We start from the raw sequence: 16,819 nt of genomic DNA on the forward strand, positions 1-16,819 counted from the left end.
GCAAATTCACTGAAAATAGGAGCAGATCAAAAAAGCAGTTACCAAGCTTTCCATTCCTGTGTTTTACTAAAACTACTCATCAAATTAATCATTAACCAGGTGCAACACTTCTTCAGAAGCCAAACCCACCATTTCTGCCTCACTTGATTTCCTGGAACAAGATTATGCATCTTAATACACCAATATTTGTTTTAAATTGTACCACCCAGCTTTAATGCCAAAAGCAGGCAATTTGCCTTTAAGTAATGGAAATTAATCTAAATTGTATTGGCTACTTAAAAGAAAAAAAAAATAATCTAGCATTACCCATCAAAAAATCTTGAACAGGTGAGGCAAATGTGTAGATAAAAATGGACCAGGCAGGAATGGTCCCAACAGCTACTCAGCTCTCAGTGCTTGTGGCAGCAATTCCACTGTCACAAAGCTCTTGGAAGCCACTGAGTAATGTTTGGTTTTGAAGCCTTTCAAGGAACATGTTTTTAAGCAGAACATGACTGATTAATGACTGCATGTTTGCATAAGATGAGCTTTAAAAAAAAAATCATTAAAAAATCATTGTTGAAGTAACATACTTGAACAATTTATAAAGTCTTCTGTGCTACAACTAAATTTGCTTCTAGGTATTTACATACACAGACACCTTCTCTCATACCAGCTGTTGGCAAAATGCACCATGCTGCACTACTTAATTGCACAGTATTGTAAGTTGAAGACAGCAAAGTATTTCTGCAGCTGGGACACTTTCTAACTTTCCTTATTGTCACTGGAAAACTCTGGTGAAACCATGGTCCTGCTGAAGTCAAAATTCTGTCAGCTTCATTGAGCCAGGATTTGATCTTCATGTACCTTAACCAAACAAGATGAAACATTTGAGTGGTCTTACCAAAATCCCAAGGCAAAGATGTGCTCCCACAACTCACAGATTAGTATCTCACAGAGCATTCTCCAGTTTGTATTGCCTTATAGTTAATTGGAGAGTATGTTTGTGTTTTAATTTAATAAGCAGGTGGATGAAATGGGTTACCAAGTCATACAAGCAACTGAAGACATCATCACAGCAGAAAGTCTGTAAAAGAACACGTTTGGGAATGTTTAATTTAACTGAACCCCAGATATTTGGAGTAATTAAAACTAATTATGGGACCATTTCTGTTACTGCTTTGTAGTGTTGTAAGATCACCAAATGGCTCCTGCCACACATCACCTTCCTCACAAGACATCGTTCCATTTCTTCCCCAGAGCCCATCCTGCCACCACTCACTAGCTGCTGAGGAACTTGCCCTGTGCAAGCTGGGTCCTGCTCCAGCACAGAGCACAGGCTCCCACCATGACCTGCTTGCCTGCAGTAGGTGGAAAGAACATATTAGCAAAGCACGTTCGTTAGGTGATTAAATTAATGGGACCACTGAGACCAAACGAGTAGGAAAACCAATCCACTATGTAACGCATTGACTGTGAAGCACCATGTGCCTTCCAAATTAACAAGCATCCGTTTGGTGTTGCAACCTCTTTGCTCCTTAAAGACCAATTTTCAGAACTAAATAATTCACAGGACATTTCTGAGTTACTGGAGCAAATTATTTGGGATTCTCTCACCTCATGCTCTTGCTAACTGGCAAATAAAAGGCATGGATATGTTCCTTGTAACTTAAAAAAACCCACAACACAATACTGGTGAACCACAAGGCTCCTATCCATCTGATACAGCTTACTTTGAAATAACCCAAGTAAGCAAGGAGAAAGTTTGGTCCAAGATCAATGATTTTTATTATTTTAAACTCAGACAATTATATTTCTGAAGAACACTAACACCATTATTTTCACAAGCATATTAAAAATATCTGCCTTGCATGAAAAGTTGTAATACTAAAATTCATGCTATTCATATCTCAATAGCATAATAGCAAATGAAAGACATTTTCAGCTGTATAAATCACTACACTATAGTGGACAGTAAATAGTATTTCCTGGTTTTAGGGCAAACAACATTCCAAGTGGCAGTGAATTTACCACAAAAAACAGGTATTGTGAGGACAGCTACATCTAGCTTTGAAACACCAAAGCCGATCATCTTCAGCCTCTCCTGTTGTCATTAAACTTCTCAGCTATTTTCTGGAGCTCCAAATCCATAGTGGCCAGGTTTTCCAGTTCTTGTTCCTGTGAAAACATGAAGAGTGTTTTACACAAAGAACTCTGCAAATGTTTTGTTCCAGGAAAGTGAGAGACAAAAGCAGTTTCTGAGACAGACATCCCCTGCTACTTACTAGTCTCTGGGCAGCTTGCTGAGGGGGGTTGGGGTGGTGGTGTTAGTAGCAGTGCAGCACACACTTGGGAGATTTGTGCAATTTCCTGCTTTTAACCAAATTAGGGCTGGGGAAAGTACCAAAATACTCATTCTGAGGGCTGGACCTAACCACAGCTTGATCTTTTTAGCTCTGAAGCACCGTTACCTAGTAGTAACACCCCACCTTGCAGCTGCTGCCCCACGAGGCCTGCAGTCACTTCTGCCCAGGTGACAGTCTGTTCAGAGGCTACAACCCTGTCGTCACAGTGGTCCTGGCTTACAATACACAGCAAGTACAGTGTACAACAAGAACACTCCACCTTACCAGCTGCTAAGGGGAAAAAACATATGCAGCCAATTCTCGTTTATGATGATGACTTGCTAATGCCATTTAACCTCTATATAAATGAATATGAAGCCTCCACTGCTCCCATCCCAGCTTTGTGCAACAGATACACTGACATACACAAGGAGCATCTTGCTGATGGGTGGAGACTCATCTTTATTAGTCTGTAAGATCCTAGAGGGAGAGGTAGGGCCCAAAGAGAAAGAAAATCTCCTTTCTCTTCTTGTCTTGCAGCAGACAGAGGCTAATGAAGATGCACATTGTCTTTATTTTACAAACTGTGCCCTGGGGTAGCTCCACTAAATAAATTCAAAGAAACCAGACTGTTAAATCACTGAAGATCTAGCTCTTCACGTGACAATCTTGTTTGAGTTTTTCCCTGAACAGTTTACCAGCTGCCCTGGGAATGGAATCAGAAATGTGCATGTAACATCAGCTTCCCCTTGCTTTTCAAGGAGATACACACACCTCCTCTTCTGTCAGAGGCCTCTGGCTCAGACCTCCTCTGTCATTCCTGAGGACATGACGCCTTTTCACATCTTCTCCAGAATTGTACAACTCTGGGAATTCATCTGATCTTTTCCTGTAACTCAGAAGCTGTGCAAGTTCATCTATCTTGTTATATTGGTTTTTTGTATCATATCTGTTCATTTTGCCAAGATTCCTCTTGTCAGTGCGTCTGTGGTTCAGAGCACTTAGGATTTGCTTTTTCTCCCACCAGTCATAGTCATTATATTCAGGGAAAAGACTCTTCTCATTCAGGGTAGGCCTGCCTTCCTCTTTGCCCTCCAGAAGCTGCTCTCTGGCACCGTCCCTTTTCTCAAGGTGCTGGCTTTTCCACCACAGCAGTGGGTAGAAAGGGCTGTAGGATGCCATGGTTCTCTTCTCCACGGGGAGATGGCTTCTGTACTCTTCCCTCTCTGCGTATCTTCCCTCCTCCATATTCTCCTCATTTTCCAGCTGATCACTGCTGTGATGCTTCTTTTCTACTTCCTCCTCCTCCTCCTCCTCCTCCTCACTGTTGCCAGGGTAGTGCTGCTGCTCTACACTGTCCTCTGTGCTGTAGTAGTGTCTTCTGGCCTGCCCTTTGCGCTCTCGAGCATACGCTTTCTGTGACCCTTCATCTTCATCATCCCACAAACGGTATCTCCCTCCAGCATGAAGCTGCTTGTCCTTGCTGCTACTGCTGAGATACCTGTCCAGCTCTTCCTCACTCTCATCTCCAAGATACGTCCTTCCTTCAGAATGGTGCCTCCTCTCCTCATCTGATCCATCATGGTGCCTCCTCTCCTCGCGCCATTTCTCATTACTCTCTTCACTGTGGCCATGCCTCTTGTTTTCTTCTTCGCTGCTCTCCTCACTCTGCTGCCACCTTTCTCTGTACTCCTCACCTCCCTGGCCTGCACGCCTCTTCTCCTCCACCTCTTCAGACCCATGCCTCCCATGATAACCACTCTTCTCCTTACGCTGCTGCTCAAACTCTTCATTATGTTTCTGATGGTAATTCCTTTTGTCCCAGAGATAGGCCTGCTCTGTGTTAGATTCCTCAGCTAGTTCCTCCTTCTCACCACCATGGCCCCGCTTCTCTTCAGAGGAGTCACCCATTCTCTGCTTCCCATGGTAACGTTTGGGTCTGTAGGGTTGCTTTTCCTCTTCTGTTTCTTCACTCTCATCAGATTCTTCATGCTCTTGCTGATGGGAGAAATCACGTTCCTTAGACTCGTGGTGATATTTTTCACTTCTTTCTTCCTCTGCCTCTCCCTCTTCACCTTCATGAATTCTTTTGTAAGGGCTCTGTACGCCCTCCTCTGAATGCCAGTGGCCCATGGAGTACTGATCATTCCCATCAGGGAACTCCTCTGTGCTCCTGCCTCCAGAGTGAGGCTTCTTGTGGAGAAGAGCATGTTCTACCTCTTCATCATGGAGCTTGCTCTCTTTGCTTGCTTCTTCAGTGTGGTAGCTCTTCTCCTCGCCTCTAATTTCTTCATAGTTTTTCTTTTCTTCTGTATGAAGTCTCTCCTCTTGAATAGGTGTGTGGTGTCCATCCTCCTCCTCCTCCTCACTTTTACCTTCCTCATGAGCAAGTCTCTCCTCATCATCTCCTTTCATGTACTGTTTAGATTCCTCTTCTGCCTGACTGTGTTCTTTCTCCACACTCCCAGTATGATGCTTTTCAATCTCTGCTGGGTCTTTCAAATGCCCCACTTCAATTGGTTTGTTTTCACTTCTCTCTCTGCCATTTTTCCCACCTGCAATCACAAAAGCAGCATAATTAAGTAATCCAACTCTCCAATGAAGCATTATTTCAGTTTAAGTAGATAACAGTCTTCCCAAAGTGGCAAGAAGATTTGGACAGATTTTATAATTTTACTTTTAAAATTAGCCATTTCCTAGTATTTTGTATGTTTGCCTTGAAAAAACATGAACTAATTAGGCATTTTTTAAGATCCACTGAAATTTCCAGAATAATTTTTCCTCTTTAGTTTCTCTCTTTCTTTGTGATCACATGTTTAGTATTGAATTACATTAACTCTCATTCCCATTAAAATCACTGGGATGTGGAGCTGTATTCAGTTCTTTGAATGCCAGGCTTTATCCATCATATATGCTTATTCACAAAAAAAAGACAACCACCTATTTCAAACTACTCAAAAATATCTGGGGCTTTTAGCACATTTTAAAAGTTCTAAATTGACTGGGGGGGGGGGGGAAAGCTGTTGTTTTGCAATAGTTATATTTAATCAAATCATGCTCCTTCCACAATTTCCAAAACACGAAATGAAAGTCTGACTCTGCCCACAATAGAAACAGTGTATTTGTGTCAAGATATTTCTGCTTCACTTGTCTTAGAGCAACATTAGAAATAAACACAAATCCTAGGAGTTTTCAGACAATAGCTGCACAGATTTTAAAATAGCTCATTAATTCTGAAAAGCTTCTTATCCAACATTCTGGAGGAGAAAAAAAAGCAAAAATATGGTCCATACCCTCTTTCCAGTAAGTGTTCTTTTATTTTCCAAAACCTGGAAAATACACAAGTTTTTTCCTGAAACTCACAACGTCATAAAAAAAGTTTGATGGCTGATAGCATTCAGCACCTGCTATAAATTTGGGACTGAGCTACATACAATTACATGTCTTTCCAAAGCCCAAAACCCACCCTCTTCTGATGGGTCATGCATCATTCCCTCTACAGAGCAGGAGACAGACAGGTTTCATTATTGCTTCTTGCTGGCAGGTTAAGTTCAAGACCCTTTTTATTGTTCTGTAACCAAATAAATGTAACTGGGCAGAAAGGAAGGATGTGGGTTCTGCAGCCTGGCACAGCACCAAACTTAACCACACTTCACTACAGACAGTAATGAAGCATGTGAGCAGGCTTCCACCTCGACATGGAGGCAGCAAAGCAGCATGCTGGAAGAATGAGCTCATCTGAAAGGAGCACTCCCACAGGGAGCTTTCAGCACACATCTCCAGATCTCTGGAATCAGTACCACAAACTTAATCGTTCCTGGGCTGAGCAAGATTTCCCCCTCCTGAGCTCAACGCGGATTCAGTTGCCACCAGGCATAGAAGCCTTGTTGATTTAAGTGGTGGTGATTTGAAGCCAGTTCTAATAACCCTCTGGGATGCATTCAGCATGTGGTCCAAACCCTCTGGGATGCATTCAGCATGTGGTCCAAACCTGGTCACGTTTGTTGACTTCTCAGGCTACCTGAAGAGCTTGTCTAAGTTCCCCCAGATTCTCCAGGTGGCTAAAGCAGAGCGCCACACCTGTTAACCAGGAATTCCTGAGAATTACCAGGTCAGGCTGTTTGCTCTTTGAGTAAGACAGACTACGCAGAAGGAAACCAGAACTTTGACACTAAAATTTGGAAACACTGGTTTCACACAGGCTGAAATAACAGTTTACCAGCTCCAAAATGTGATAATCCACCTAACAAAGTCCTTTCACAAGTGCAGATCGTGCTGTACTTACTCTTCTTCAGGATTTCTTTGCACTCAGGATTAATTGGTGGTGCATTTGGCTTAGAGAGAGCATTGGACAGGACTTCCACTATGCACCGTGTTACCTACAAGAAACAAAACAGGAGAAAAAATTCTCATGGTAAAAAGGGAAATCCTACTTCTGACACAGTTAGTGAGGAAAGCTAGTTTAGGATTAGAGTTTAGGCTAATATTAATGAGTTTTGAGTAATCCCCAGCTCTATCACAAGTTCCTGTGCCTTTGGGCAACAACGGCTTTGCTCCTCACTCCCGTAACAGTAAGAAGAGGAAAGTAATTAGTTCTTTTTATCTCCCCTCTTGCTTGCATAGGTAACAGGCTCCTTTTGTACATTTTTAAATATTTAATACCCTATTCAGTACAAAGGAGAGTGAAACAACATGTGGTAACGGCACCTACAAAAAAATAACAAACACAACACTGTTCAAAACATGAGAAGCATGTTCAAAACAGGAGGATGCTGCAAAGGTGTTATCAGAAGTACTGTCTGGATTGCCAACAAACCAAAAACACCTTTATATCCTCTATAAGTGATGTGCTCCACATTTTTTGTGTATGTTTGCTGCAAGCCCTGCTTGTCTTAGCTCTTAACGTTAAACTGGATAGTCTTCTGGAAGAAAAGGAAACAACCTCCTCTAATCCTAAGTGCTAGGAAAGTAGCTCTTCTGTACAAATTCACACAAATGATTTTCAAGTGTTGAAGCTGTTGGTTGTGAGCAAGTGCTCAGATCACCAGGGGTATGAGTCTCAGGATGACAATCTGGATGGGAGCAGACAATAAAACATTTATACAGCTGCTTATCTTTTAAATGTTTTGCAGTTATTACCAGGTGTTTATTAACCTAAATGTTCACACAATCAGCAACTGGAGAGGGTATGATGTCAGGTTACAGATGCTGAGAGCAGCTAATGGCATTTATTTAAGCCAACAGGTTAAGAATCTCTTTCCAAAGCAGAAAATGGGAGGACTGCATTAGAAAATCCATTACATAGTTGGTAACTGTAAATACTTAATCTTTCTTCAAAGTTTCCATTTCACTTTTTACAGCCCAGTAACATGTACTGGCAAATAATATTTCAGATAATTTTTTTGGGCAGCTGAACAACATAGTTTCCAAAGTGCCACAGTGACCCAAGAAGCTAGTTTCCATTTTCATCAAAGGCACTGAAGTGCGTACAGGTATCTTCTGACAGTTAAAGGGACTCTGAGTTCTGCATCACTGATCATCTCTTAAGAGTTTACCCTTATGGAAAAAAACCACTACCCTGAGCTTTTAAAGTCAAACCATGGAGAGCATGTGACATTTTCTGAAATGTGCTTTGACATACAGCTACTCACCATTTCTTCAACATGGTCTTTTTCCACTGGAACTGTGCTTACACCTAGAAAAAGAATTATTACAGACTCATTAATCCTAGCAACATGCATCACTGACAGGAGCCCTCAGTCAAATTGGTGGCATGAGATGGATTGAGTTTTGGGTTGTCAGGTCAGTACACCAGACATATTTTTCATTACAACTTTTCTCATTCAGGATGGAAAAGAAATGCAAAGTTGCAGCCTAGCAGGAGAGAAGAGGCGTGTTGACATTTCTAGCACAAAAAGAACATACATCAAAACCAAGGTGCTTAAAGTCCAAGACCGAAACTTTACTGCAAGTTAGGTCTTCATGTAGTTGTACCTGTTGGGTGGTAAAAAACAGGAAACAAGCAAGGCCTGATTGCACTCCATGAGTCTTTTAGCTTCTGCAAGGGGCTCTGGGTGCCCCCCCACCACTTCCCCAATAGGATACCATTCCTCAAGGCTTTGAAACAACTATTGTCCCCATCCTACCAGAGAAATCCTGTCTTGCTTAGATGAGAGGCAGCTCTCAGAGGGAAGGACAGAACGAGAAAGGCCAGGAAAACTTCCATTCACTGAGTGGTCTGTTACCACCCCAATAAATAAGCAATAAAGATAAAATCCCAGTGGGAAACTCTCCTGGAGGAAGTGGCACAACCTGTCACCTCTGCCTGTCCTGAGGACATGTTGGGAAAGAAGCTGTTGCAAATTAAACCTTCAAGTTGCTTTGTTTTGCCATCACTGCTGCAATGTCTCCAGCTGGTTAATGAGCATGGCTGCTGTGTATTATTAATAAACCTTGTCAATTCTCACACACTTTGGAATTACAGAAGTGAGGTTAAGCAAGTCTGCCAGCCACACTCGAGTATGCAGAAGCAAGGCTCATTGTATAATCACAGTACACAAACATACATCTTGGGGTGCAGTTCTGAAGTTCTTGCACGAGTCAGGATAGTCTTAAATACACCTGTCACCCTCTCTGCAATACTGCTTGCTTGGGACAGTAAGAGATCTTCTGTAATAGATGAACACAAAGCAGGTTGTGGAGACGAAGGGGGTCAGTTGACCATAAGAGTGTCAGAAAAACTTAACATGGCCCCAAGGAAGCTCCCTGCAAAGCAGACAGGAGTGTGTAGCCTTGCACTCCTGAGAGCAACAACATCTTGCTTATTCTCTGTGTCTGCAGAGAAAGCAGGCATCCCCGTCAGCACTGAATCAGTGTGTAATAACTGAACACAATAATAACTCTCTTGATATTTCTACTGTCCTCTATTTTTGCTCCCCCAAACACATATGTAGGAACGTGCTTCTCCAGCCCTTGCCTCTTCTCTGCATATACAACCGTGGTCAGAGCAGGGAACCCACACGAGGATGGCACAGAAGGAATTCCCCTAAAATAGCACCACATCCCACTCCACCATTTCCCCAGAACGCCAGGTGGTGTGCGGGGGAGATGGTGCTATACGGAGCCAAGCCTCTCCCCCATCTTTTGCGTTCAGCACTGCCTGAGCCAGGCTTTGGGTTACTTTATTTACTAACCTAGTAGGCACATAACTACCACAGCGCTCAGTGCTGACACTGCTAACCTGCCTGCATCCTCCATCTGAGCACGGAGGATAAGGACGTACATACACACCGGGGCAGGAAACTGGCAGCAAGGTCCATTCTACTAAAAAAAAATAAAAACGTTCTCCACTAAAAGGACAGTCTCCCAATCCCACAGGAGCTGGATATGCTGCTCTTAATGGCACAAGCTGCTCACAGTCACGTAAGCAGAGGGGCTGACCCACTTCACTGCCTCTTTTTGCTGAGTCTCCCTCTGGTCCTCCAGTCCATGAGAAACCACGACACGCACAAGGGCAAACATCTGATTTTGTCCTTTTAGTGATGCTGTCACAGCACATCTCTGAGTTACAGCCAGTTGATGTGATAAAGCACAGAACAAACTTCTGAATGTCTTTTGCTACTAAAGATGTCAGCTTCAGGCTACCTCTTGAGCACTATGTCAGTGGTGCAGGAATATAAAGTCAGGTTGTACTCACTGCCTCTCCAAGGAGATTCACAGATAGATTAATGACTGTTAAGCAAGTGCTTGGTTAATGATGAAAGCTGACATACACGGACAAAGAGGAAGCATTAGGCTATCATAACAATGTCAGAAAAAGCAAATGGTGTTGGACATATGTCTTATTAACCTGCTAGGAGGAACAAAATGAGTGTCCAATCCACTCCAGAGCTTGAAATAATAATATTGCAGCAGCTGTTCCGGCAGAGCAGAGATAGGAAGCCCACGGGGAGCCAGCATGCCTCACTTAACACCAGTGCTGGCAGCGCTAGCCCAAGCCAGTTGGCAATAGCTCCCTAGGGGCCACTTGCCAGTTGGAGACAGCTGGCCAACACCTCTGCCTTCCTCTCCACATGTGCTCAGGAGCCATCACCCTGGCACTGCCAACACAGCTGGGCAGCAGGACACCCACCCGCCCAGCTCGCAACAACACAGCAGATGGTACAACTGCAGGGTTTCACTGCAGAAAAAACAGACCAGAGACCCACACCTGGCTCTGCTTTCCCAAACCTGCCCAGGCAGTTACAATCAGAGTATTTGATTCTGCAGAAGAGCTGAGAGATGATGATCACAAGAAAGGATGAGAAATGCAGGACAAATTCATGTGACTTTGGCTTGCATCTCCAAGACTGGGACAGATCTTTTGCTGGGTCCCTGATGAAATCCCCACGTGGCTTTGTTTCGTTAATGCCGATGACTCAGTGCAGTGCCATTGCTCACCAAAACGTCAGCAAAAGCCTTTCCTGGGAAAGATCATGGAAACTTCGGCATATTGATTTGCAGAAGGAGCACTAGAAAGTTCTTGAAGTTAATGTTTCGCTGATTCCTAGCCCCAAACTCCTTAGCTCATTGATACTGGCTGATGTTTGAAAGCAAGACAGCAGAAAAGGACACGAAGAGGTACCTGACACATTTGATGGGATAAACAGGTAAAAACAGTTGGTAAGAAATCCCCATGGGGTCTGTGGGTTAAGTCCAATGAGCTTCTCTGGGTTGGGGGCTCTCTCCCCACCTGCCACCCCCCCCCCCCCTTTGATTACAATCAAGGTAATCGACTTTATTATACAGTTTCTATAAAGTCCTGGAAGCATTTCCATGTGGAAACCTCTAACACACACAAAGCTGAACACCTCAACCCAGAGCAACACCAGCTCTTTCAAGCAGCTCTTTCTTTTTACTATGCGTAAAAACAGCTACAAACCCAAGCAACCCCCTCACCCTATTGCGTTTAATCTTCATTTCACAGCGCGTGGCTTTAATATTTAACACCACATGCCCAGAAAAGCCCTTCTGCTTGTTGCAGCTGCGAGACTTGCTACTTCCCAACCACCTCCCCGCACCAAGCACTAGCTGGCAAAAACCCCGCAGCACCGCTCCGAGAACATGAGACCTAGAAGCCGCTGGGGAAAGGACCTGCCCTGGGGGAGAAAGATCGATTAGAAGTAGCCGACGGCCCCTCCGCCCCCGCCGTGTCGCTGCCGCCCTCCCCAAGCCCCGACCCCCCGCTCCCTCTCGCCGGGCCCGGGGTGACGCGTGGCGGAGCGGGCATGACGTCACACCCCCCCGATGGCGTCACACCCCCCCCGATGGCGTCACCCCTCCAGCAGCGGGGCGCTGCACCGCTCGTCCTGAGCCACCGCCCCCCTCCCTTCCCCCCAGCCACCCCACGCCCGCCGGGGCCCCGGGGCCAGCTCTCCCCCAGGGCGAGGGCGGGCTCCGCCGGACCGGCGCTCGGGGAGCCCCTCGCCCCGCTCACCTGCCAGGGCGGCGGCGCCCAGGAGGCCGAGCAGCGCCAGCGGCCCCATCTCCCGCTCCGCTCCGCTCGGCTCGGCTCGGCGCGGCTCCGCTCGCCCCAGCTCCGCCGCTCGCCGCTATTTAAAGGGGGGAGCGGGGGCGGAGGAGACGGGCGGGGGGCCCCGCCGGGAGCCTGCGTCACTGCGAGCCCCCGGGGGCGGCGCCGCCACCCCAACCCCACCTTCCCCCCCGGCCTCTCCCCCACAGCAGCGCCGCCCGCAGCGGCAGGACCCCCCGGCCGCCCGCTTCCCAGCCCGCTTCCCTCGCCCCCTCCCCTCCACCCCGGCCCCCGCGGCTTGGCCAGCACGGGGGAAGCTTCTCCCCCAGACTGGGAAAGCCGAGCTGATTTTCCCTTCTTTTGCTACTACCACATCTCGTCCTCCTGCCCACAGCTTCAATATCCCTAATGCCCCTTTAACACCCCTCAGCCCTGCCCTCCCCGCAGAAAAGGAGAAAAGCGGGGTTTCCCTGCCCCTTTCTCCATCTCGGAGGATGTGTTAACCACCTTTGGGTCTTTCCCACCGTCAGAGGATGCTAAGGCTGTACCTACAAGGAGGAGGTGCGGCAAAGCATCCCTCTGGAGCAGCTCTCACAAGAAACCACCGCTGCGTTTCCACGTTCATTTCTGATCACAGCCTTTCCAAAGCCTGTGCTATACAGCAGCCTTTTTGTTTCCTGCAAGGTTTCTGTGCCTTCCACTCAAATCGTTGCCCCTTCCTGCACATAATAAACACAGAGACTGACTGGAAAGTGATTCCCATACTTATGTCATCTGGGGAGTGTTCCTCAAGAGTTTTACCAGGGAAATCAGGGCTCTTAGCATCCATCTCCACAGCCTGACCACTTATTTACTGTGATGATGCTCTGGGGAGCCAGAGCAAACCTAGAGAAATCAAGTTTTAAACAGTTTTCTCAAATAGCCCCCACTATCTCAACTAGTCTTTGGTGGACTGGAAAGCACGACTGAGAACCACTGATGAGCTCTCCATAGAGCAAGTCTGAACACTATCCCAGTTCCCTTCACAACCAGGCAAAGATGTTGTAAGCCCAGGACTTGTTTTGCTCTTCATTAACTCTTAGAGGGCCATCTCCAAATTATGTGCATTTTTCAGTTGTTCTTTTTAATTATTTTTCAGTGCTAAGCAGGTGGCCTTTTAATTGCCAGTGTTCATGGAGGACAATGGATCTACACATCAAATGGCCGTTATCTCTATTACTGTTCTGCGTGCTATTATATTCTGTTTTGACAATATCAGGCTACTATTACCCTATATCCTTTAAACATATTAAAAAGGACACAAGGACGAAACACCGCAGCAAAACTCACAGTGCAGCTTCATCTGTGTGTAGAGGAAGCCAGGCACTTCAGCTCCTTGTGAAGATTCAGCAAATAACCTTTGATGCCAGGTACCTTGGTCACCTTGCATTCTGAGTCCAGTTTCTGCAAAATGACCTGGTTACAGCCACCATGAAAAGCAAATCAACACTGCAACATTTTCTCTGCTTCCTCCACCCCCCTCCGGCACGCTGTTGTTCCCTGTCACCTATACAAGCCCCACCTCCACAAGCAGATACTTCTTCAGAAATTATCAGCCTTGACTGTGGGAAGTCAAGAGCCCGAGCCAAAAGACTGAAGAATTTCACTGGCTCTGCAACCCCCATGTCCACCTGTTGAAGATTCAGCCTGACCTCAACCTCCTCAGCTGCTCAAAAGAAAGAATTTTAGGCGAAACATTTGTCATTTAAGTGTTCTCTGCTTTCCCAGGCGTCTAAAGAGCACTCTCTGGTTATCCTTGTGAAACTGCTCTGCTCTGCCTGGCTATACGTATCTTGGACGTGACAATCAAAGGGGACAAGTGATACAAAGATGCTGAATAAAAATAGCCAGCTATTTTAGTATCTGTGAGGTATTTGTACTAAGTACCTGTACTGCACAAGTCCTGTTGACAGTCGGTACAACCACCCCTAAAGAAGCTTTCTGGCTGCAGAACAGACAGTTGAGATGAAGGAGCCCTACACCTCTGCCTCACGTGGCTTTTCATCCACCCCTTGCACCACGACAGCAAACACTGGGGCTTCACGGCTGTTTTCTCTGTGCTGGGTGGATTATTCGGTTTTGACTTGTAGGATTTCTCTGAAACACTCTCTCACCTCAGCATTGTGTAGACTGATCCCAAAGAATCAAGAAGTCCTGTATTTGCCATAGATAAGAGAAGTTATTCAAGCACTGCCAGGGCTTGTTCTGCCATGAGTTACATCAGGATCTACATGGGAGCACATGTTAATGCCTTCAGATTTGATAAAAATCAAGGCTAAAAAGATTTGCAAGTTTTGCAGGAGGTCATCCAAGAGGTCTGTCACAGGAGCAGGAACCAAACTGGAATGGAGTATATCTAATTCCATCTCCAGCACCCGAGGGCAGGATTTCAAAAAACATAATCCCATAGACTTTTCTGCCAGAGCTGGAAAACCAGACAGAGAATCCAAGCACTTGACCCGCAGTTCATTAAGTCAGCATGTATTTTCAAAACAATATTGCTTCACATGGACTTTTACAGCCAGGTATCAGCTGGCTTGAGTTTCCCCTCAGAATAGGAAAGAGATGTGACTATCAAATCAGGATACAGCAGGCGGTGGTGTATTTTGTGAGTGGCGCACTCCAACCTTCATTCTCAGATGTGTCAGAACTTCAGTTGCAGTGATTTACATGCGTCATAATGTTGTGACACATGAGGAGTCTATAAATAAACAGTACTTATCCTCCTGGATTCTCTCAAATACAAATGCTTTGAAAGAAAATACGTGTTTAGCTCATCCTAGAAGCTAGAACTTCAAAGGTTGACAAGAGAGTTTCCGTGTCTGAGCTCCTTCTAAATTGAGTGAAGACTGCTCAGGGAATATCAGGATTGCTTTCCTCTAATTACATGTGCTAGTAGGCTTATCTTTGTTCCTGGATGCCTATTAATTTTCATGGAATGAAAATCCTACAGTCTATTTCATAAACTCATCTTTCATTCAGAAGGTGCTAAGGGGATGGATCTGGAGAAAAACACCAACCAAATCTGAAAAGCCAGCACCTCAAGGGACATCAACCATCCAACTTCACTAATGGCAGCAAAAATTCTTATGCATATGCAAAGCTGGTTGCAACATAACAGATAGTGGAGTACCACAGATGCTTAGGTTTTGCTGTCATTATTCATTACTATATACCAAGTGTTGCAGTGGCTTAGAGCTGGTGCAACACGTAGTTGAACCATGTCCCAGGAAGTCAATTATCAGTAGCTCTACAGTGAGGTAGGATCATGTGCCTGGCTCATCTCTTTGATCATATGGTGAGAGACTTTAGATGAGTTAAAATCCATCAGACACATCACAGAATCACAGAATGGTTTGAGTTGCAAGGGATGTTAAAGGTCATCTAGTTCCAATCCCCTGCATGGGCAGGGACACCTCCTACTAGACCAGGTTGCTCAGGGCGCCATCTAACCTGGCCTTGAACACTTCTAGGGCCTGGGCAACCTGGGCTTGTGTCTCACCACCCTCACACTAAAGAATTTCTTCCTAATGTCTAACCTAAATGTCCCCTCTTCCAGTTTTGATCCATTACCCTTTGTCCTCTCACTACAAGCCCTTGTAAAAAGTCCCTTCCCATCTTTCTTGTAGCCCCATCAGGTACTGGAAGGTGGCTATAAGGTCTCCCCAGAGCCTTCCCTTCTCCAGACTGAACAGGCCCAACTCTCTCAGCCTGTCCTTGTAGGAGAGGTGCTCCAGCCCTCTGATCATCTTCGTGGCCCTTCTCTGGACTTTCTCCATGAGCTCCATGTCCTTATCAAGAGTTCCAGAGCTGGACACAGCACTCTAGGTGGGGTCTCACGAGAGCTGAGTAAAGGGGAGAATCACTTCCCTCGACCTGCTGGCTACACCTCTTTTGATGCAGCCCAGGATGCTGTTGGCTCTCTGGGCTGCAAACACACTTTACTGGCTCATGCTGAGCTTCTCATCAACCAATACCTCCAAGTCTTCTCGTCAGTACCTCCTTCTTATTGAATCAAGGCTATCCTCTACCAGGCACCTGCAGTGATGCTGATGAATGGAGTTTGCTTGTTTAGCTACAGGAGAATCTGACAAATGACAGGAACAGAGGTACTAGGAACAGTGTCTGCTTGAGCTGAATCTATGGGAGATGAAATGAGACTGCTATTAGATAAGCCAAAATGCTTCTAAGCACACCTGGAAGCAGCCTGTGCTTGGGTGATTGGGCTGGTACAGTTTGTTACTTGTAATGGGTGGTCAGTGTGCACATTTGGTTTAGCCTCTCCATCATTTGAAACCCAGTAGTAATAAAAAATGCACCCTCATAGCAGAACCGAGTCCATAGGAGGCAAATTACCCGAACGCACCCAAATACAAACCCATCTAATTCTGCATTTACACAATAACCAGCTTCCAATTTAAATCTAGAATCTTTTGCCTCCAATGAAATATTTTTGGGTCATTTCTCCCGTAAAGTTGAGCATGCCTGTCATTGCCTGTGGCCTTAGTGTATGGTATCAATTAACTGCCCAGCAAACTGAGCTCCAATTCAGAGAGAGAGGAAGGGCAAAGAGACTCTGTGTGGCACAGATGTGTATTTCTTTAGCGTGGGCAACTGTCTTTTTTTTTTCCTTTCTGTATTTGTATAGAACTTCACACAGTTTTGTTCATGCCACGTGCTCTTAGGCAGTACAGTAACAACTGTTAGAAACTCACAGCTAGTCTTTAGTCTCAAAGACTTTCTTCAAAGAAAATCTAAAGAATCCAGAGGATATTTCTACTTCAGAACCAACAGAATCTCAATCAGGTCAACTCTTCTAGACTTGTCTTTCTCAGCCTTCTTTCAAAAAAAGAAAAACATTGCTCACTCGTAACCCTCTTCCATGCAGGATCCTTCCAGCTCCAGCTCTTCAGTCATATATACCACAGAGATGAGGTCAAATGTT

General features: G+C 45.4%; 1 protein-coding gene across 1 annotated transcript; it reads right to left on the reverse strand.

Annotated features, from left to right (window-relative positions):
• Positions 1-1,743: 1,743 nt before the first annotated feature.
• On the reverse strand, positions 1,744-11,884 carry CHGB (chromogranin B). Its single transcript, XM_051615750.1, has 5 exons — positions 11,800-11,884; positions 7,976-8,019; positions 6,610-6,703; positions 3,099-4,879; positions 1,744-2,157 (listed from the first exon to the last, which is right to left on the reverse strand). Exons 1-5 carry the CDS (start codon positions 11,846-11,848, stop codon positions 2,074-2,076), a joined length of 2,052 nt encoding a protein of 683 aa, XP_051471710.1. The 5' UTR covers positions 11,849-11,884; the 3' UTR covers positions 1,744-2,073.
• Between the last annotated feature and the right edge of the window lie 4,935 nt (positions 11,885-16,819).

Source organism: Apus apus, chromosome 3, assembly GCF_020740795.1.
Source record: "Apus apus isolate bApuApu2 chromosome 3, bApuApu2.pri.cur, whole genome shotgun sequence".
Lineage (NCBI taxonomy): Eukaryota > Metazoa > Chordata > Aves > Apodiformes > Apodidae > Apus > Apus apus.

What these genes read in the sequence shown, in the direction of transcription:
- CHGB (XM_051615750.1), bottom strand. Translation starts at nt 11,848, where the DNA reads ATGGGGCCGCTGGCGCTGCTCGGCCTCCTGGGCGCCGCCGCCCTGGCA. An exon ending in GGGCGCCGCCGCCCTGGCAG is followed by an intron (nt 8,020 to 11,799) that starts GTGAGCGGGGCG and finishes TTCTTTTTCTAG; the next exon opens with GTGTAAGCACAGTTCCAGTG. An exon ending in CAAAGAAATCCTGAAGAAGA is followed by an intron (nt 4,880 to 6,609) that starts GTAAGTACAGCA and finishes TTGTGATTGCAG; the next exon opens with GTGGGAAAAATGGCAGAGAG.